The following is a 23,801-nucleotide window of genomic DNA, read 5'->3' as shown; positions in this document are numbered from 1 at the left end:
GTGGTCTTACTGATCATAATCCGCTCACTTTCATTCACAGAATGAAAGCCACCAACCAGAGAGTTTTGAAATGGAGTCTTCTTCTGCAGGAATTCCCAGTTACCATTGAACACATCAAGGGCACTTCAAATGTAATCGCTGATGCCCTGTCCCGAAGTTGAACGTTGTGATAATGTGCTGACGTTCTTGATTTCTGTTTTGTTTTTATATATTTTATTGTATACCAGGGACTCAGAGACTCAGTGTGATTACTGGTAGTCACCTTATTACTATGTGTTGTAAATGCCCGGATGCGTCGGTTAACGCACATTTGTTTTAATGTAGTATATTTCCCTATTCCTAGAGTAGAGGAAATATCCTTTTTGAGGTGGGTGTGTGTGACGGTTGTGCCCCCGGCGATAATCGCTGTCTCTGAGATTTTTTAATAAATAGGTAGGATTTTAGATATATCGGGGAGAAACATTGGAAGTATCCAGGGACCACAGACGTCGTCCACTGAACGATCTATATAAGTTCAGTCCGGACGTGGTAAATATATTTTTCTGCTCTGTTGAATAACCTTGATGTGATTGATGTGACTTTATATATTTTAATACTGTATTATACCAATATTATTTAGACAGTGTCTCCGGCTCTGACGAAGTAAATTGTAGGCTTCACTGTTCTAAAAAGATAAAGCTTAGCCGGTCATTCTGGAGGACCTAGGTAAACTGTATGTTATTGTCTTTATTGTGATATGTACCAGTATTAATTCTGTATTACAAGGTTACTGAATGAGTAGTTTAGGGTTAATTAAAAATTAACCAGTTAGGAATAGAGTTGTAATTCCTTTATTAATTAAGTTCCCCTGGCAGCGTTTCTCAATTATCACACGTGTGTGTGTTGTATCACGGTGAAGTGATTAGAATATTGTGTAAACTAGACACCTAGTGATTAACTAATTAAGTGATTAGCTCTGGGTTGTTATTATATTGTTGTTGTTAATTAACTACTGCGGCAAGTACATTTGTCAGCGTTAGAGTTAATACAGATTCCAAAGTGTATTATGTTTTGTTGTGTTTTCTAGTGAACTAAACATGCTACATATATATATCGGTAGTAGGCTGTCCGATACAGAGAGATCTAATAGATATACAGTTAGGAGAGATATTTGGATAATCGTGTTTTATTCAGTTACGGGTATTATAGGATCCCCGTGACAACCGACTGAGCTAAATCCAGCCACATTACCAGTTATGTTTGTCTTCTCTTGATAGGATTTATAACAGACAACATCGGATACATGATGCTCAGGGTACAGTAATGTAATACCCGTGCTCTGTGGAATGGTTAGGTGTAACGTCCATTACGTACACACTAGCGACTAACACGGGAAGTTTGGTAAATGAAGACTCGGTCCATACAATGGGCATGTATATGACCATCCGCCCCCATTGTTTTGTGGTTTGCTTTTATGTAGCTAGTATGCACTGGGGAATCGAACTCGAACCATGGACTTTCCGCTCTTAAGGAATTAGCACGTGGGGAATTTTATGCAATTCAGTAATTGCTCTTTGATTGGTGCACAGGAAAAGTGATTCTCTATTTGTTATTCCAACAGGGAAATATATATCGTGCTTTTGATTAAGCAATATATTCCGAGATACCGGTAAATACTGTTAGTTTTTCTCCTTTCCCTTCTATAATAAAACAATTAAAATCTGCTGATTGTTTGTTTCAATTTATTTTCGTGTTTATATCCAATTAAGGTTCAAGGGTGCTATCTGGGGCACACACTTTGGCTATTTGGCCTTTTTGCCCACGCCATTAGTTTAAGGCTTTATGTGTGTGTGTGTGTGTGTGTGTGAGAGAGAGAGAGAGAGAGAGAGAGAGAGAGAGAGAGAGAGAGAGAGAGAGAGAGAGAGAGAGAGAGAGAGGTTAGGATTGAGAGAAAAAAAGAGAGATGGGGGAGAGAGATGGGGGAGGGAGAGATAGGGAGGGAGTGAGGGTTATACTATACCAAATAAAATTCCATTGGCTAGAATATTAACGTACGCAATATATGCAGTATATCAACCGAATTATAACCCATAAATATGCATACTCCAACCCCTCCCCCCCCCCCCCCCCCCCCCCCCCCCCCCCCCCCCCCCCCAAAGTATAAACTGAAGAAAGTGAAACCTACCATGATTCATTCTCGAAATAACCCCAGCTTCGAACAAAATTGTACTACTTAGTTTCAAATGTGTCCCAAGCTCAACGCTTCTTGACATAGTGGTGCTAGATGAATACAATTGGATTGGTCTAATGAAATTAATGTCTTTCACAAACACAGTCACATTTATTGCCAATGGCAGGACTGATTGTATTAACTGTTCTATCAAAATTTGGGTGGACCTTGAACTTTGACCCAGCCGGAGGTTATTTGCTTTAGCTCTTCCTTAAAGCAGCCCAGGTGAGTGCTCTAGATACCAACTGATACATGCAGTAGCGATATACATGTAATTCATACGTTCGCTTCATTTGTTAGTAAAACATCCCTTGCTGCATTAAGAACATATAGCGGGTTTCCTCTGATGACAGTGTGTCAGAATTACCAAATGTTTCACATCCAATAGCCGATGATTAGTTCATCAATGTGCTCTGGTGGTGTCGTTAAACAAAACAAACTCTTTTTTTCGTCCGTTATTAATTCAGCAAGCTATGATTTATCGTAATTAGTAATGTTTTCGAGAACGTTTTCGAGTTAGTAAACTAAACACATTAAGTGCTGTTATATTTTGACACACCATCGCTTGCATTCATCATTTTAGATAAGTGGGTTTGATAATCAATACTTAGTCAAGCTCAGTTACCAATTATCTTTTGACTGGTGTTTTCGCCTTTTTTGTGTAGCAAAGTAATAGTTTTCATATTTCAAAAACCGAAATCTTTAGATATAATGTATTGATTTATTGAGAAATGGTTATAATAAATATAATGGTATCGTTAAACAAAACAAATTTTAACACAAAAACACACACACACACACACAGAGAGAGAGAGAGACTCTCTCTCTCTCTCTCTCTCTCTCTCTCTCTCTCTCTCTCTCTCTCTCTCTCTCTCCTCTCTCTCTCTCTCTCTCTCTCTCTCTCTCTCTCTCTCTCTCTCTCTCTCTCAATGGGCCCACCGAAAGCGATCAACCATTAACCGATCGCGAATTAGGCGAGCGCTTTACCACTGATCTATGTCCCGCCCCTCTGGATAGAACATTCGACATACACGAAACGAAATGAACGGGGTTGTCTTCGAATGCCATAGCAGATATGGGCAAATAATATCTAGGAATGTCGTGCGATGGTAACACTAATGATGTAGATAATCTATTTTAAAGGGTTAAGGAAGGAAATGTTTCATTTAACGACGCACTCAACACATTTTATTTACGGTTATATGGCATCGGACATATGTTTAAGGACCACACAGATATTGAGAGAGAAAACCTGCTGTCGCCACTTCATGGGCTACTATTTTCGATTAGCAGCAAGGGATCTTTTACATGCATCATCCCACAGACAGGATAGTACATACCACAACCTTTATTACACCAATTGTGGAGCACTGGCTGGAACGAGAAACACCGACGGGAATCGATTCTAGATCGATCGCGCATCAGGCTCCAAAGGGTTAAATAATAAAACGTACTCAAAACTAAATCTTTAAATACATCTTGTACTTGCTTTTTTATAGTTATTCGCACTCAAGTGTGGTTTGTTATTGGCAAAGTCTATAATCATTGTTGGCTGATTAAATTTAAATTTCACAGTCATAAAATAAAGCTCCTAAAGAACACTAACTTTGGATATTAAAGAAACTGACGCAGTTATAAGATGGAAGGTCAATAACCTCTCCGCCGGGTGTTCTGACGTCACGAGAAATATCATATCGCTGACACACCCCTCACAAAACCGCAGGTGCTGAAAAATGGTATTAGTTTCCTTCATTAAGGTCAGATTATATATCCAAGAAAGTGATAGGTCGGAAATCCACAATTAAAAGACAAGACCTGTCACTATAACAAGCACGTTCGCGGCATGGTATCAACTCAAGGACAAAATCGTGGGAAGTATTCCAAACAAACGTTAGAAGAGGTCAGAATGCAATGTCTTTGATTTCCACGTGTCTAATTAATAAAGTGCATGACCCCTGCATTGTAATCACGTGTGCGTCTTCTTGTCCAGTGGTAGCCCAGTGGTAAAGCGCTCGCCTGAGGGGCGATCGGTCTAGGATCGATCGCCGTTGGTGGACCCAATGGGCTATTTCTTGTTCAAGACATGGTGAATCAAAAAGAACCCTTGTAAATAAAAGCACCTGTCAATGTTTCTTATTTACAAGTTAGGAACCATTTAAAATATCCGTTTGACTTTGATTTGTGCAGAGATACGAATTTTAATGTCCTTCTTATCCAGATCTTATACAGGTATACGTTTTTCCAACACGCTAACGGTTTCTGTCGCTCTAATGTCTTACAGATTGATAGCCGAAGAAATAGGTTCATCTGGGAGACAATAAATCTTCATCAATTTGTAGAAAGATGGATTTCCTTGTCTTGCAATAAAACGGTCAGCCTAATCTATCTATCGCCACCACTTTCCTTCTTTGTGATGTTTCCCTCGTCGCAGAGTATGGCATGAATAATGCATCGACTTGCATAACATTTACGTCAGGAAATGGTGGCAGGCACGAGACTAGGAAATTAAACCCAGTTTGACAGAGGTGACAGAGGTGACAGAGGTTACGAAACACAATAACTCTTCATCGACTCATGTTTACACTTAGCACTTTGCAATATATCCTTTGCCGATAATTGCAATACGAAACTGACTGATGGGCGGTGAAATAAATCCTTGACTTCACCTGTAGGACATTTAAGGACCGTGTCCATCCAAAAATAACTGGGGGGGGGGGGGGGGGGCAGGGGTAGTAAAAAGAATCCGGGAAAACAAATAAAGGGTCATTTCCAAGACAAAAAAAAGAACCTTTAAAAAAATACTTTTTCGTATTTCTCTCCCCCACCCTACCCCCACCTAACTGTGGCCCTGCATTCATGATGGCAGCTGCAATACATCTTCGATTACTGAACCACATAAAGGGTGTTAATAAAGCCGTCTTGGCATATTAACAGTTGATTTCTCTTCAAACCTTTATGACCAATTTTCCGCATTGCTAACCAGCTGTTTATTGCTGCGGTGGACCACCACACGTGATTGACTATGACGTACAAGTAGACGAAATGGTATGGCAGTCTCAAATAGTGACACAATCAATAGCTGTGTGATAGATTTGTGTGAAAACCAAAATACCATATTCTCTCTCTCTCTCTCTCTCTCTCTCTCTCTCTCTCTCTCTCTCTCTCTCTCTCTCTCTCTCTCTCTCTCTCAACTATTGCCCAACAGACGAATTATATAAATAGTTATCTTAGGTGGTGTGGAGACATATATGTTCTGAAAGGCATATGTTACAATTATTATTTGCTTGGGACCGACTATCGGCTGAGTATACATTCCAATGTACACTATATATCCTGTCTGTCTGTCTGTCTGTCTGTCTCTCTCTCTCTCTCTCTCTCTCTCTCTCTCTCTCTCTCTCTCTCTCTCTCTCTCTCTCTCTCTCTCTCTCTCTCTCTCTCTCTCTCTCTCTCTCTCTCTCTCACCCCGCTCTACTCTTTCAGCAGGATGAAAGCATTCTATCCGATTATACTCAAATGTGATATAATTCGGTGCCATCTAGCAAAATATTTCTGAGCGGTCAACTGATCAAAAGCTTAACCGTGATTTTCTTCAGCAATGTAATTAACGACGAAACCCACACATTGGGTTTCAGTCAGGGTCATTCTTACCAAACACGCCTTGACGCCAACGAAATCCAATTTAATAATAATGAAAATTGCCACACATAGCAGATTGTGTGCTTTACACGTTCGCTGCAGTCGTTTGTACTCGGCGATCCAAATATGTTCAGCACGATACATTATTCTAAGAATCGGTTTAGCTATTTTAAAAATAAAGAACCTAAATGGATTTAATTAGAATAATTTAATATGATTGATGGTGGATTTACAGGGGCGTAGCGTGATCTGGACCTGGCGGAGGAGGGGGGGGGATTCGAATATGAACCAAGTGGACCTTTTTTCTATTTTGTTTTTGCACTACCCGAAACTCCATATTTATATGCTTCAGTGTGTGTGTGGGGGGGGGGGGGTTCGTCCGCACCCCCCCCCAAACCTACGCCCCTGATTTAACTGAAGGTAACCAAACCGAGTTGATGCTTCGACCAGTTTAATGTGGACTTGCTGAAAGCATGCTGTCAGAATTAACCTCAAACGTGTTACAGTGTGGAATTGGATGTCCATTTTGTTGCGAAGCTTCAGTAATAAATCCAATGTCAAAGCGATATCCGGAATGGGGGCAGTCTCTAATGGGGAACAAAAGCCAGATGTTTTATTCTTTATTTATACGGAGTTAGTCAAACACGTACAATTCCGTCCTTGCAGCACCCAAAGGATATTTTAATACATTCGTGAAAAAAAACCCATGGCCCGTGCTTTTAAAACTTTAATAAAAATAATTTCGAATAAAGTCTCTAGACTTTTAACCTCATACTATTTAGGAGGCGGGAGACGTCGGTGGCCCATTGGGCTAATTCTCGATCTAGCCAGTATACTACGATTGGTATATTAAAGGTTGTGGTATGTGCTGTCCTGTCTTTGAGATGGTGCATATAAAAGATCCCTAGCTGATAATGGGAAAATGAAGCGGGTTTCCTCTCGAAGACTATGTCAAAATTACCAATTGGTTGACATCCAATAGCCGATGATTAATAAATCAATGAGCTCTAGTGGTATCTTTAAACAAAACAAACTTTTTTGACTTAACGAACAGTCTATAAAGGGACTACCAGTGGCGGATCCAGAAAATCCAGGGGGGGGGGGGGGGACAATGATATGAGGCCGGAATGCCAAGGGAACTTTGGGGGAGGTTTCGAGAGGGATCGTAGAAAAAATTAAAATTAAATATATAACAAAATTATAACTCACAAAATTTAGGGGGCGGCGGACCCCTGCCCCCCCCCCCCCCCCCCCCCCCCCCCCCCGATCCGCTTCTGACTACCCTACGTTTGCAGTCATTATAAGCTGTTTCTGACTAACAGAGACCTTTGGATGACTAACATTTCATATTAAATAAATTTTCTTGTTTCGAATACCAATGACTGTATATCCAATGTGTTTGCGATCATGTACTAATGTTTGTAGCAGTAATTGTTCATTTTACACCGTCATATATATTTTTTCGTACGTACGAAATTATTGGCAGGTAAAATCCGGTTTGGGCTACCACAAATATTAGGATGACAACAAACACGTTGTTTATACAGATACTGATGTTCTAGGAAAATATCTTTAATATGCAATCTTTGTTATCAAAAACAGATCTGTTAGTTGTAAACTTCATACAATGGCAGCAAACTCAGGACTGTCCCTTTAAAAATCACTTTCTATGTAAATAGCTTCAGAAGATTTCTTTCAGGCGTCTCCGATCATTCTTCGGACAGCTTACGAATACGAAATTGTACTATTGTACGTTACGCCAGTGGGGATTTACACATGGGAGTGAAAAGGGTGCTGATAGTTAGTTAGTTGTTTTGTTTGCGTGGGGGAGGGTGGGGGGAGGATTAAAAGGATTAGGTCATGTTCCCCCTGAAAATACATTGAAAAAAAATCGCTTTGAGCAGGGGCGTTTCGACCCCCAAACCCCACTCCTCTGCCTGACTGGGGAGGGGGTCTTTTTCAAATATGCAGTTTGAGCAATTACATTTTTTTCCACGTTATCGTCACTTGAATATAAAGTAGTCGAAGTCGGCCTATCTTTAGCTATCGAAGGGAAATCCCCGGTCTTACATGTAAAAATACTTGATTCACGTGAAAGTGTTTACATTTATATGGAATCTGAATCATACGTATGCGGACGACTCGTCACGGATTACTATTTACGGCTTACATTTAGGCATACAGCTTACATTTACGCATACGGATTACATTTACGGATACGGCTTACATTTACGCATACTGATTACATTTACGAATACTGATTACATTTACGCATACGGTATACGCATACGGATTACATTTACGCATACATATTACATTTGCGCATATCGATTACATTTACGCATACGGATTACTTTTACGCATATGGATTACATTTACGCATACGGTATACGCATACGGATTACATTTAAGCATACATATTACATTTACGCATATCGACTACATTTACGCATACGGATTACTTTTACGCATATGGATTACATTTGCGCATACGGATTACATTTAATTTAATTCTGCGCACACAGATTATGGACACAGGGAGTTTGCGCCTTCGTCCATTACTTATCCTCGCCTGTTTAGAGTGCAGTGACCCCACTTTTAGTTCTTGTAGGAGGTCGGCGAACTGAGTGTGAATTTACCCTAATGGGCTGTGACGTGCATGTAACATTAGCGTTAAGTGGTTTTCATACAGCACATGGTTCGCCTAGCCATTTCACATCATGCGAGCATACATCGGTCATTCACGTGATAATTTCCACGTGCACTGGCAGGCGTGTCGCCGTTATCATACAATGCAATAAATTGTCTTTGAAGATTCACTCCAAGAACAAGAAATAAAGTTTAATAACGAAGGAAGTTGGATGTTTACTAGATCTTTTTTTAAAGGACTGTCATCTTTTAAACCAAAATAAATATTGAAGAGGCGTTCATATTATAAATGTCTAAAGACAAAACAAGATTGCTGGCAAGAAAGATATCGCAAATTAATGACGTAACGCGTTGTCTACTGATTAAAATAAAAACAGTAATGATACAAAAATACAGTAGTAAAACTACACAAGCCACTCCTATGGAGTTAAAAGAATATCAAAACTATTTAAAAGTATTGTATTTACAAGAAGTAAAACCCTAAAATATGTATAAAAAAATCTTTGATGACGTAATAAAATAAGATGGCAACTTTTGGCTGTAATTTTAACAATATCCGGGTGGCTTAAAAGTAATGACATTTTTTCTTTATCTAAAAGCGTATTAAAGTTTACTACAGCAGCTACTGCCTTGTTAAACATATCTACTCTAATGTCATCATAAAGAGGACAGTGAATAGGAACATGTTCTTCAGATTCTACACAATTAAGACAATTAAAACAGGTTCTTTTATGAATCTCCAAACTTTCATATCTACCCATTCCTAACCTTAAAGGCGCGGTACCACTACGGAACATCGATAACGCACGTCGATGTGACTGCTGCATAGGCGTAGTAACACAAATGTCAGTGGTAAAACCACGTTTAAAAGTTCTATAAATACGCAATTTATTTCCTCCATTTTTTCTAGTAGACGTGTCACGTTCCAAAAACATTTTCCATTTAATTTTGAAACCATCTAATGCTTTTCTTTCCCTTTCTGTTATTGAAATTGGATCATTAAAACATATTCATTGTATTATTAAAACACAAAGCACTAAATTTTCCGTGAAATCTTAAATGCTAGTTTTTACAATGTGAACCTGATGTATTGTTCGACTATTCAAAAACTCCAGCATTCAGCCTATAGCATAGCCATGATTTTATACTGAGTAGTGCTATGGGGCAATGGGAAAATATAAAAGGTGGTGGAAAACAAATGATGTGTGATGGGGGTGGGGGTGGTCGTCATACCCCCTGTCCCCACCTCTCAGGGTATGGCAATTAACTTTCTTTCTTCTTTTTTTTAAAAATAGGAATACGTTTAAAAGGCAAATAACGAGATGTTGGAGTTGGGAGATATGGGGAACATATTTTGTCAGCAGTTATTTGTTCTGCGTTCAGCGATAACTAGCAACGCTAACGTTCGCCATAAAGGCGTACCGTAATGGTGTACCGTGAAGTGCATAAACCAGTCTAGCTGACATTTTCCTGCTCTCTTCTTGTCTGAACGTAGCATTGATGTTACAGAGGTTGTCCATCAAAATGCAATCGGAATTTTCTTGTAAAAAAGCTTCCTTTATCCTATTTTGAGCCTCGCAAATTCTTGGGGAAATAACCCTGTCAGTTTCTGTTGAAGTGTAGTCGAAACAAGTGAAACATGGATGAACACCGACGGTTTGGTTAACCCATGCTAGTTTGCGTTCACGTGGCCATTATATCAGTACACTGGGATCTTGCAGCGAGGCAAGTGGGGTTTATAATCTATCACCTGGAGAACAACATGCCTGAGCTTTCAAAAAACATTTTATCAGTTCTACATCACCATTAGTGGTAACTAGCTCGACTGATGCGCGGTTAGTCTAGGGTGGAGCGTAGCTCGGTGGTAACTAGCTCGACTGATGCGCGGTTGGTCTAGGGTGGAGCGTAGCTCGGTGGTAACTAGCTCGACTGATGCGCGGTTGGTCTAGGGTGGAGCGTAGCTCGGTGGTAACTTGCTCGACTGATGCGCGGTTAGTCTAGGGTGGAGCGTAGCTCGGTGGTAACTAGCTCGACTGATGCGCGGTTAGTCTAGGGTGGAGCGTAGCTCGGTGGTAACTAGCTCGACTGATGCGCGGTTGGTCTAGGGTGGAGCGTAGCTCGGTGGTAACTAGCTCGACTGATGCGCGGTTGGTCTAGGGTGGAGCGTAGCTCGGTGGTAACTTGCTCGACTGATGCGCGGTTGGTCTAGGGTGGAGCGTAGCTCGGTGGTAACTAGCTCGACTGATGCGCGGTTGGTCTAGGGTGGAGCGTAGCTCGGTGGTAACTAGCTCGACTGATGCGCGGTTAGTCTAGGGTGGAGCGTAGCTCGGTGGTAACTAGCTCGACTGATGCGCGGTTAGTCTAGGGTGGAGCGTAGCTCGGTGGTAACTAGCTCGACTGATGCGCGGTTAGTCTAGGGTGGAGCGTGGAGCGTAGCTCGGTGGTAACTAGCTCGACTGATGCGCGGTTGGTCTAGGGTGGAGCGTAGCTCGGTGGTAACTAGCTCGACTGATGCGCGGTTAGTCTAGGGTGGAGCGTAGCTCGGTGGTAACTTGCTCGACTGATGCGCGGTTAGTCTAGGGTGGAGCGTAGCTCGGTGGTAACTTGCTCGACTGATGCGCGGTTGGTCTAGGGTGGAGCGTAGCTCGGTGGTAACTAGCTCGACTGATGCGCGGTTAGTCTAGGGTGGAGCGTAGCTCGGTGGTAACTTGCTCGACTGATGCGCGGTTGGTCTAGGGTGGAGCGTAGCTCGGTGGTAACTAGCTCGACTGATGCGCGGTTGGTCTAGGGTGGAGCGTAGCTCGGTGGTAACTTGCTCGACTGATGCGCGGTTGGTCTAGGGTGGAGCGTAGCTCGGTGGTAACTAGCTCGACTGATGCGCGGTTAGTCTAGGGTGGAGCGTAGCTCGGTGGTAACTTGCTCGACTGATGCGCGGTTAGTCTAGGGTGGAGCGTAGCTCGGTGGTAACTAGCTCGACTGATGCGCGGTTAGTCTAGGGTGGAGCGTAGCTCGGTGGTAACTAGCTCGACTGATGCGCGGTTGGTCTAGGGTGGAGCGTAGCTCGGTGGTAACGAGCTCGACTGATGCGCGGTTGGTCTACAAGCTCGAATGATGCGCGGTTGGTCTAGGGTGGAGCTTAGCTCGCTGGTGACGAGCTCGACTGATGCGCGGTTAGTCTAGGGTGGAGCGTAGCTCGGTGGTAACGAGCTCGACTGATGCGCGGTTGGTCTACAAGCTCGAATGATGCGCGGTTGGTCTAGGGTGGAGCTTAGCTCGCTGGTGACGAGCTCGACTGATGCGCGGTTAGTCTAGGGTGGAGCTTAGCTCGCTGGTGACGAGCTCGACTGATGCGCGGTTAGTCTAGGGTGGAGCGTAGCTCGGTGGTAACGAGCTCGACTGGGCTGGGGTGGGAGAGGGTTAGCTAAGGCAGTTGAGTGTTCACTTGAGGTACTTGCGTCGCAGGATCGAACAGCATCGGTGGGTCCATTCAACTGATTGGGTTTTTTCTCGTTCCGACCAGTGCACAACATCTAGTCAAAGGCCGTGGTATGTGTTTTCCTGTCTATGGGAAAGTGTATATAAAAGATCCCTTTCTGCATTAGGAAAAATATAGCAGGTTTCCTCTGTTGACTACGAATTACTAAATGTTTGACATCCAATAGCCGATGATTAATTAATTAATCTTCTCTAGTGGTGTTATTAAACACAACAAACTTTACTTATAACGCTGAAAGTTTTCATTGTTATAGTGTTTATGTCTTCATTTAATTTTACTGCACAATGCGTGCACTAGTTTTTGCCATTTGGCTCCTCTTAAATCTACGTATTTAAAATATAAAAAAATCAGATGGCTAAATTTACCTCGAAGACAAAGCTTTTCAAGTCTTCTGCAATTACCAGAAATAGGTTTTGCTGCTGAACACTTGTAGCAATTAGGAAGATGGCGGACGATGATAAATGAGAAACTGTTCATTGAGACCATTGAAGTAGATTATGTAGAAATCAAATGCTATTCTTAAAAGGAATATTGACTATATAACGGTCTCTTGTAGGATTTAAAAAAATATTTTGACGTGTGAATTTTTTTATCATTATTATTTGTCAAATATATTTACATCAGCGAGTTCCGTTTGATTTTGGTTAGGAATACATGATGTTAAGTATGTCTTTGTAGTGTTCGAGAATCTATAGCCTATTATCTAGACTACTTCACAACAGGTTCCATTTATAGAGTCTTGTCAAGTCGTGACATCCAGTACCTGTTATTATAACACTTCTTTCTTTCAAACAGACAAAAGTATTTTTGCATTCCCAACGTGTATCCTTGTACAAGAAGAAGTTTGTTTTATTTAACGACACCACTAGAGCACATTGATTTATTAATCGTCGGCTATTGGATGTCAAACATATGGTCATTTTGTCTCAATCACAGAGGAAATCCGCTAAATTTTTTCCATTAGTAGCAAGGGATTATCACGGCCTTTGATATATCAGTCGTGGTGCATTGACTGAAACGAGAAATAGCCCAGTGGGCCGACCGACGGGGATCGATCCCAAACCGACTGTGCATCAAGCGAGCGCTAAAAATAACACTGGGTTACATCCCCTCCCCCCTTGTACAAGATGAAGCCTTGGTGAATTTTATACAAATCTGTTTAACATCCACTGCAGATGATTCAAATTTACAAAAGCATTGCGTATTTCAACTTGTACCTTACCCACGATCTATGATAGAGGGGCGGGGGGTGGTGGGGGCTGACCCACACCCCCACCCCTCACCCACCCAGGGCTGGAGCAAATTCAAATTCAAATTCGGACAAATATGATAGAGCTATTTGGGCAAAATGAGCTGGACTGAAACCTTTTCAGCATGTATTTCCATTAGTCTACCCGCAATGTTAGTTGTAATACATTTTAATAAATGCGTAGTGATTCATTCGTCTGCAGTCCTATATAGCCGTTTGGCAGTAATGCTAATATGAATATACGTTGTTATCCAGAATCAGGCATTTTCGTTTAATTCGGGTAAAAATCTATATGTCTCCCTACAAAAAATGGGAGCCCGTAAACCTAAGCACAAGATAAATTTATTTTATTTTTTATTATTATTATTATTATTATTATTATTATTATCTATTTTATTTTATTTATTTATTATTTCCGATTTATTTATTATCTATTTTATCTATTTTATTTATTTAATTTTATCTAGCTATTTAAGTTGATATTTAAATTTAAATTCATTTGCTTATATTATCGATTACATTAAAGTGCAGAAGCAAATGATTTACGATAATAGCATGTGTTAAGACAGTTGACCAATGAAAAACACCGCATGTAATAGGCGCGGTATTAATCAACAATGGCCGTCCGTTCAGTTTGATCACTTGCGCCGCTAACCAGTGTCCATGTGTTTTGTAACCTCGCGAGGCGGAGGATGCAAATGTTTGTCCTCATTCTGTAATCAAGTCTCTGGCTTTGAGTAAATATCCCCTGGATACAAGTCTCGATAACTTATTGCTTTTATGGGTTTGATTCCTGAATCGTGAGTGGAACATTAACGTAAAGGGCTGTTGGAGAAAATATCGCACGACGATGTGTAAGGCAATACAGTGTTCATACTCGTATCTTGTGGGTTTACTGGATTTATTTTTAATGCATGGTCGAGTTTATTACAATTTCTGTGTGTATAGAGGGTAGGGGATGAAACATTTCAAAGTGAGAATCAGATCGGTGTTACATCCTGCACTATTAGAAGAAGACGTTTGAGTTGTGACCATCACACTGAAGTGTGATTTCTGGCTGATTTAAATAAGTTTATTCGGTATATTAATTAGCAGGTATAATGTAAGGCAATGGGCCTCATATTACAGCTATGCCATTGGGATGGAATAAAGATTTTTATTTTCTTCTTCTTCTTAAAGATGTATTTGAGCGTTCGTCTGGGAAGCGATGAAGTGTCAAACAAATTATACTGTCCTATTTCTTCATCTTCTACTCCTCGATATCTGCCACCTCCTCCGTTTTCTCCTCATCCGTTTTCTCTCTTCTTTCTTCTTGTTCTCCTCCTACTCGTTCTCTTCTTCCTCCTTCTTCTTCGTCATCCTCCTTCTTCTTCGTCATCCTCCTTCTTCTTCTTCTCCTCCTTCTTCTCCTTTTCCTTCTTCTTCTCTTCTTCTTGTTCTCCTTCTACTTCTTCTTCTTGTCATCCTCCTTTTCTACTTCGTTTTCTTCTCTTCCTTCTCCTACACATTATCCTTCTTCTTTTTCTCCTTCTTCTTCGTTTTCTTCTCCTCTTATGAACCCTACTGTAAACTTCCTCTTTTTCTCCTCCTTTTCTTCTCTTTTCCTATCTTCTTCTCTTCTTACGAATCCCATTTAAAATATTATTGTTTTTGTGCACTCTGACAACACCTTTCTTTTACCTTGCGACGTCTTTGATTTCTAATTTCACATCCCAGTTGTTTAGATCCCACTTAATACAAAATTCTTCTCTTTTTTTCGCACTCTCACGACCCGTATATTTTTCAACTTAATATTTTGATTTCCAACTTCACATCCCATTACTTTTCTCACCAATAGTACATGGAAGTATTACGAACACAGTGTAGTTATATATCGCATGTTGTTGCTATTGGCCTTATCATAGAAGGTTGTTCTTGAACGCCATCGTACTAGCCTTCCTATTGTCAAAGCGTTCACTGATTAATTAGCCCTGCGACTTAAGAACAAAATAGCCATCCTGATCAATACGCGTTAAAGCAATTACATTTACGAGCTTTAGAAGCGTAGCAGAATTAAGTTTCACCTTTTTAGGTTAGCCCATTGAGATTTTTTATATAAAAAAATTGTCGCCTGACCTCTTGTGTTTTAACACTTTTATTAGAATTTTTTTTTTTGCCTGACCTCTTGTGTTAGAAACTGTTGGTGGTGGGGGGGGGGGTTGTTGGGGGGGGTTTGGAAACATTTTGTCGCCTGACTTCTTGGGTTAGAAAACTTTTTTTTCAGAAAACATTTTGTTGCCTGACCTCGTTTGTAAGAGGGCAGTGATTTAGCTTCAAGTGCGCGCCATGTAGTCGGGAGGTATTTATAGATGTATTATTTGTAATAGAATCAATTTGGGTCCGAAGATTTGTTACAAGGAGTGCGATACAACAGATATATCAACGATGTTTTGACTTGCCTCTGTCGAAAGTGCATACAAGCCCGCCCCTGGATTTAGCAACTGGCGAAGTCACAGGCCTTCGAGTTTACAAGTTTATTTATAGCCTTATGTTTTATGCTAGGATCAGACTACCAACTGTCAACAGAAAGTTGGCCAACTTTCTGCTGTCACGACTTCTACGGCGGTCCAGTTGCTAGTTTTAGCGCTCTTACAAAGATGATAAATCTGAACATACTGTTACATTTATATTACCGAGTATCTCCAAATGCATTCTTTATTTGTAACACAAAATCCAGGGAGTGCCGATTTCATCTGCGTTTTGATGTATCATGTACGTTTCTAAATATGCCACATATTCCTTACACAATTTGACGAGTACTGACCTTGTGTTTGTGGTATTTTCGGAATTAAACTCAGTACGAATAAAGTTGTTATTCTGTTTTGGGACAGGACAGCAAAGAGTTGCATTACCTACTCATTAATTGGATATACTTCTTCTTCTTTTTTTTTTTTTTTTTTTTTTTTGCTCTTCTTTGTTTTCATTGGTTAAATCTCCGAGGGCAATATCACTTTTGATTTTACCGGTGGGATCGACTACGGGCAATATCATTATTTACAGGAAGGCCACGTGACTGGTGTTCGACCAATAAGAATACGGATATATTCTCATTGTGTAATAAATTGATTTATTAATCATCGGCTGTGGGATGTCAAACATTTGATAATTCCGGCATATGTTCTTAGATAGGAAATCCGCTACAGTTTTTCATTAGTATCAAGGGATCTTTTACATGCAGCATCTCACAGACAAGCTAGCACATACTATGGTCTTTGATATACTAGTCTTGGAGCGCTGCCTGGAACGAGAAATAGCCCAATGGGCCCATCGACGAGGATCGATGCTAGACTACCCAAGCATCAGTCGAGAGCGTGTTACTACATCACACGCGGGAGGTCGCAAGGTCGATCCTCTTCAAAGACCTGTCTGCGAGAATATGCACCTAAAAGCATGCGTCACTAATTACAAAATGCCTTATTGCGTTCTTTGGTTCGTGTTTTTATGGAACTACAATCGTTATCTGCAGCTAAGTTAATTCTCATCGAATTATATTTGACCATTCATATGTCTCATGATTAAAACATGATCTGAACTTCAGTTAAACCTTTAGACATGTCTTTGACATTGTGTTATTCAAGTCATTACATTCTACTCTATTGCTGGAGGCTAATTGTGTGGAAGTATTTCCTTCGAGCGCATATGAGCAACGCAAGACTGAATTAACAAGAAAAAACAACCATTTAAGTAGCTAACTGAAAATCATTTCACTTAATTTATAAATATACGCTGCCAGCGGGAAAAAAATATACTGGGGCGATATTCAAATTTAATAATTTCACGCGTTTTGACTTCATAACATTAGAGTTTTGCTATGACCATAGGGCATCGTAAACCCACTGTACACTGCAAGGACACAAAATAGCCGAGTATTTTTATACAAATCGAATTTAATAATTGCACACCTTTTGACTCCATAACATTAGAGTTCTGCTATAACCATAGGGCATCGTAAACTAAGTGAACATTAAAAAGGACAAAATAGGCTAGCCGAGTATTTTGATACAAATGGCATCTCCAATAGAGGGACGAAAATGGCCAGCAAAATAGCAGAAGTTTTGTATCCCAAGTAAATATATGGTTTTATTTATAGTCGACTATTCGATAAAATCAAAGTTTGTACTCCGTGATACTATGCCTTAAAACTATTGTTAAAATGTGATGCCCACGTAATCCACCGTAAACGGAGATGACTGCTTCTTTAAAGACACATGGTGATATCAGTGACCTTTATGGCACGTGCTTATAAAACATGAAACTCCACACTCAAGACTTCATACTTGAAAATTTCACTCACCATCTATCTAGATTTTAATGTGTGCAGAATATTATGCAAGGTGGGGGGGGGGGGGGTCCTAACCTGTGGTGCGAAGTTTCTAGGAAGGTCGGGTCATGCTCCCCAGGAAAATATATTTTATTAAAAAAGATAATTCTCTTTAAGCAGGGATGTCGATTCCCACCCCCCCAAAAAAACAACAACAAAAAAAAAAAAAAAAAAACAAACAAAAAACAACCCACACCTCATCTCCCTGATCATGCGTTACCAGCACGATGCTAGTTGTATATATAGCATAAGGAAGTTGATACACTTGTCAAGAATGACAACAAACCAGAACCAAAACAAAACAATTTTCCCATGCCTCTTGCAACAGAAGGTTAAGCCATCACAACCCTGAGCTGGCCACAGATCACAGTTATCTTCCCATTTGGTTGTCCGGAAATTTGTCCGCGCAAGTAGTCTGCTGTTTGACTGTGATTATTTCATGGCAGACAGCTTTGAAGTGGCAACTATTTGACTGAAGTGACAGGGGAACGCATGTAGTTTTTGTAAACATGTGTAACTTGTTGACATTGAAGACTTGTTTGTGGTAATTCCAGCCCATGCAAAAGTAGTGCTTTTTGTGTAAAATGCGTGTACTCCGGCTAGGTTTAGTGGGTGTGTTTGTTTAAACCAATATCCTGGGAGAAAGAGCTGGACAACAGGGGTTGTCCTTTTCAGGGTATGTTTCCCCCAGGCAGGCAAAGGTACATACAAAAATCCACGGGCCTGCTGATATTAATTAAAAATGTTATAGCCACTAACGCTATATAGAAACATAGCGTAATTAATTGTGGTCTGTGGTCTGTGGCCAGCTTAGTGCCTGGCCGTGTCTAGGCTGATGGACTATGCAGATGAGAGAGTACACTCATCTCTTGTAGAGGATCTTGCCGATTAGACTTCAGGGCTCAGTTTAAGAACCTTCATGTAGATAGCTTACGACATTTGACCTCTCTCACTGGTTGATACGGTAAATAACCTAATGGATCCGCGGACTGTCTTTCATTCTGCTACTCATTACAAACCAAGCGGAAGCTCTATCTGCTGGACTACGTCCCGTTGCCACTTCAGGTCGATCACATGCATGTAGGATTCGTTCAAATGAATAAATAGCTCAAGCAAGAAATGCGACGTGATTTAAAGCATCACTCTCTGACTTTCTTCATATTATTATGACATAGTTTTCCAATGCAAATTTACAGACACGTCTGCTCTTAAAGGCGCATTTTCCACACTGAATGCGCGGTCGGTTTAGGATCGATCCCCGTCAGTGACCCATTGGGCTATTTCTCGTTCCTGTCAGTGCAAAACGACTGGTACATCAACGGCCGTGGTATGTGCTATCCTGTCTATGGAATGGTGCATATAAAAGATCCGTTGCTGCTAATCGAAAATAGTATCCCATGAAGTGGCGACAGCGGATTTCCTTCTTCAATATATGTGTGGTCCTTAACCATATGTCTGACGCCATCTAATAAAATGTGTTGAGTGCGTCGTTAAATAAAACATTTCCTTCTTCTTTCTTCTCCACACTGCAAATGTCACGCTTCGTAATGTTCTATTTGTATTTATAAATAACTAGACATTAATCGATCCTACTGAAATATATTAAAATTGTAATGTGTTGCCAATCGGAGAAAAACAGTGGTTTGCTCACATGTTTGGTTAAATAAACAAAGTACGTAGAAAATGGTCATCGCGTGTTCATTAAAATGGTAGCCGGTTGTTTGTCAATATGGAAATTTAATTCAAATTAAAACAAATTAAGCTGTCCACCTTTACTGGATTTTGCAAAAAATAAATATATAATTATACTAGTAAATTAGATGCAGGTTTTTTTCTCTGTGTGGGTTTCTTTTTATGGGGTTTTGTTGGGGTTTTGGGGGGTTTTGTTTTAATTTGTTGGTTTTTTATTTTGTTGTTTTTAAATAGTTTTTAGGTGGTTTTTATTTGTCAGCATTCATTTTTATATTTTACAAGAAAAATTAAGAAATAGTTTTGGTCATTATATATGTTGGAGATTGCCCCTTTAAAAAAACTCGTGTTAATTTTGCTATCAAAGTATATGACCAACTTCGTCTTCCGCCATGATCTGTAATAAATAATGGTAAAACCTCAGTTTTTTTCTGTTTCTCACGACGAGTTAATACATTTTCACGTAACCTAGATTAACTTCTGCACCTAATGAACAGCGAAAAATCGTGTGTTGCTGGAAGTAACTCACGTGGGTCATCTATTCGAAGTGGTAAACTGGTAAAAATACTCTCAAGATGAATTCAGTTGTCAAACTCGGGTTAACACTTTACACAAAAAAAGACAATCACCTAGTGGCTTAGGATGACATATTGTATATGGTTGCACTGGATGACTTATGGTATGTCACACTAAACATAATTTTGTTTTGCACAGATAATTGATTGCTTATGGTAATAATGGATTTAAAGTCTCGTAGTCTCGTAGGTGTCTACCTTTTCTGTTCCACATAGTTTTGTGTCGTTCAGGTAATTGACCGCTAATGGTAATATTGGATTTAAAGTCATTGACTCTATCTAATTTCGTGTCTACCTTTTCTGTTCCACATAGTTTTGTGTCGTTCAGGTAATTGACCGCTAATGGTAATATTGGATTTAAAATCATTGACTCTATCTAATTTCGTAGTTATCTACTTTTTCTGTTCCACATAAAGTGTTGGGTTATTTTTTAGCTACTACTACTAGTCTAAAGATAATAGGAAAAACAAACTTACTTTATGATTTGCTAAAAAAAAAATTACAATTAAGATAGAAATTTTATGTAATGTATAAGTTAATGGTAAAAAAACTAAAACCTGTAATAACTGAAAATATGTTGCATTGCTTAATAAATCGGTGAGTGACATAAACTAATCTATATATGTTGTAGACATTTACCTGTACTACGCTGTCAACAGTGTAGGAAAACGATTTTTCGTAGTAAGAGAGAGAGAGAGAGGGGGGGGGGGATTGTTTCTTTAACAATATTTATTTAAATAAATGAAGTGGATCGACAAACAGGCAAATAGTCTATATAAATGCCTCTCCACAATATGCTAAGAGAGTGGTTGGGTTTTTTTTGGTGTTTTTTTAATATTTTGAAGGTAGGCTTTAATTTAAAATGACAAGGACATGAGTCTAAGCAGTAATTTTACAACAAAAAAAATATTTGTTTAACGACACCACAAGAGCATATTAATTAATTAATGAATGATCGGCTATTGGATGTCAAACATTTGTTAATTCTGAGAGTCATTAGAGGAAACATGCTACATGTTTTTCTAATGCAGCAAAGGATCTTTTATATGTACTTCCCCACAGACAGGATAGCACATACCACGGCCTTTGTCCAGTTGTGGTCCACTGGACGAGAAAAACACAAAACCTATCAGCTGAATGGATCATCCAAGGTGGTTCGATCCTGCGACGCAAGCACCTCAAGCGAGCACTCTACCGTCTGAGCTAAATCCCGCCCCCTGATTTTATAGACAAGGAAAAAAACATTGGATGGCGTGGAAAATAATTGCGTCATTTGAAAACAAAACGCATATTGTATCTACTGCAGTTACGATCGTCCAGTATAATTAATAGATGGTATTATGAATATTCAAGTCATATTATCTTTAAGACGTCAGTTTCTTTAAATGATACTACTTCACGAGGGAGACATGGGGACTATAGATGATTGACTGTTGTCGTAATAGGCAAAATAACTAAATACAAGTATTAGAGGCGTCGGAAGTGGGGGTGGGGCCGGCAGGAGGCACCCCAATTCTGAAGATAATGCATTCACCACGTCCCCCGTTGGACGGTGAATAATATACAGTCCAACCTGTTCAGCAGCCATCAAAACGAGTATCAAAAAGTGTTCTTATCCGAAAGGTGGCTGCTAACTACAGGTCGGTTTATAGTATTTTAAATGATTTAGGAGAATACTTATGTGGCTTCTTAACTCGGCTGACTGCTTAAAGGGATTGTCCTGAGTGTGCAGCCATTGTAAGATGTTTGCGATAACAGAGCCTTGTTGGCGACTACTATTTCATACTAAATACATTTTCTTGTTTAGAATACCAGTGTCTGTATATCGAATGTGTTTGCGGTCATATAATAATGTTTTCAGCACTCAGAATTTACTTTAATTCGTTTATATATATAGATATATTCGTACGTACGAAATTATTGGGAGGTAAAATCCAGTCTGGGCTACTATAAGCATTAGGACAACAACAAACACCTTGTAAATACAGACACTGACATTTTAAATAAAAATGTATTTAATTTGTATGTTACATTATCGAAAAGGCTCTATTGGTCGGAAACATTTTACACCGGTTGCAAACTCAAGACTGTCCCTTTAATACAGGTTGCAGCTGTGAACAGATGTGATTGTATTACTGGTAGGGTACATACATTTGCTGGCATCCCCCTACACCTTGGGGTATAATATATAATATATATCAACGTGTATTTCTAAAAGGAAATTATAATGGCCTAACTAGTATTAATCAATTCCTGTCGCACGCGAAACTGTCACTTCAAGAACTTTTTTTTATCTTCTATAAGTATTAGGACAGTCACGAACACATCAGGTGAAGAAAAATAAATATTCTTACAAGAACTTACGTTTTAAGTACCGAAAACTATGCAAGAAAACCATGTATCTTTAAGACAACAAAACTGTTGGAATACCCATTCCCTGTACGAAAACCGCAGAGGCAATACATCTGTCAGTACCGATAGTTACTGTGAGCAAGATTGTTAAAGATATTATCAGAAACAGCACTTGCTGTGAGCAATAAAGAAATTATCAGAAACAGCGCTTACTGTGAGCAATATAGAAAATATCAGAAACAACGCTTACTGTGAGCAATAAAGAAATTATCAGAAACAGCGCTTAATGTGAGTAATAAAGAAATTATCAGAAACAGCACTTGCTGTGAGCAATAAAGAAATTATCAGAAACAGCACATGATGTGAGCTTAATAGAGAAATTATCAGAAACGGTGCTTACTCTGAGCAATGCAGATATAGAAATGATCAGAAACGGTGAGCAATGTAGATATTGTAGAACGAGATAGTAAAGAAAGTATCAGTAACAGCACTTACTGTGAGTAATATAGTTTCGGAAATAATCAGAAACGGTGAGCAATGTAGATATTGTAGAACAAGATAGTAAAGAAAGTATCAGAAACAGCGCTCACTGTTAGCAACATAGTTAAAACAAATGATCAGAGAAACAGCACTTACTGTGAGTAATGTTGTTTCAGAAATAATCAGAAACGTTGAATAATGTAGATATTATAGAGCAAGATAGTTACAGAAGTTATCAGAAACAGCACTCGCTGTGAGCAAAATAGTTTCAGAAATAATCAGAAACGGTGAGCAATGTTGATATTCTAGAACAAGATAGTTACAGAAGTTATCAGAAACAGCATTCGCTGTCAGCAAAATATTTTCCGAAATAATCAGAAACGGTGAGCAATGTAGTTACAGTAGAGCAAGATAGTTAGAAGTTACATCAATTAAAATATGACACAGAGTACTTACCGTGAGCAAAACTATTAACTCTGCAAAAGAATGTACCGAGAATCCAGCCTTCTGTGATGTCGTCGACGAAGTGCACCCACGTGCACGACAGCGTGACAAGGAGGTCGGCCACGGCGAGGTTGACGATGTAGAAGTTGGTGGCCGTCCTCATGCGCTTGTGTCGGTACACGATGACGATGATGAGGGTGTTGCCGAACAGAGAGAACACGATGATCACGAGGTAGAACACCGCCTTGATGGCGATCTCAAACGGCGGCAGCGACTTCAGCACCTCGGGGTACGGGATGCCGTCGTAGTCGTACGCGGAGTATGTGGTATTTAAAATTGTTTCCATCTTCGCCGGAGATGTGTGTTGTTGCTGAGGACTTATGAGAGGTGTAGCTAGCTATCTGTCTCTATAACTAAACTGCAGACGGTTCAGATAAAAGTTTTACCACACGGCTGGAATTGGTTTTCTCGTCTTTAACACAAGAGATGTATAACCGCAATACACCAATATATCATCGTCAGGTCTCCGTGTTCGGAACCGCACAATGCCATGCTCGCACCGCTGTTTTCAGATTGTTAACAATTTATCCAATCGTGTTTTAGTCCGTCTTGACGTAAGATCACAATAGAATTGTCGTTTTTCTTTTTCTCATTTCAAAGCG

The 23,801-nt window shown here is 39.8% G+C and overlaps 1 protein-coding gene across 1 annotated transcript in view; it reads right to left on the bottom strand.

The window, feature by feature from the left end:
• LOC121379792 (substance-P receptor-like) overlaps positions 1-23,485 on the bottom strand; it is a 62,075-nt gene extending 38,590 nt beyond the window's left edge. Inside the window, exon 1 of the mRNA XM_041508444.1 lies at positions 23,152-23,485. Within this exon, the coding sequence (XP_041364378.1) occupies positions 23,152-23,485 (334 nt within the window). The remainder of the gene's footprint in view (positions 1-23,151) is intronic.
• Between the last annotated feature and the right edge of the window lie 316 nt (positions 23,486-23,801).

Source organism: Gigantopelta aegis, chromosome 8, assembly GCF_016097555.1.
Source record: "Gigantopelta aegis isolate Gae_Host chromosome 8, Gae_host_genome, whole genome shotgun sequence".
Taxonomy (NCBI): domain Eukaryota; kingdom Metazoa; phylum Mollusca; class Gastropoda; order Neomphalida; family Peltospiridae; genus Gigantopelta; species Gigantopelta aegis.
Note: the sequence above shows the minus strand (reverse complement) of the source record. Positions and strands in the feature narration are given on the sequence as shown.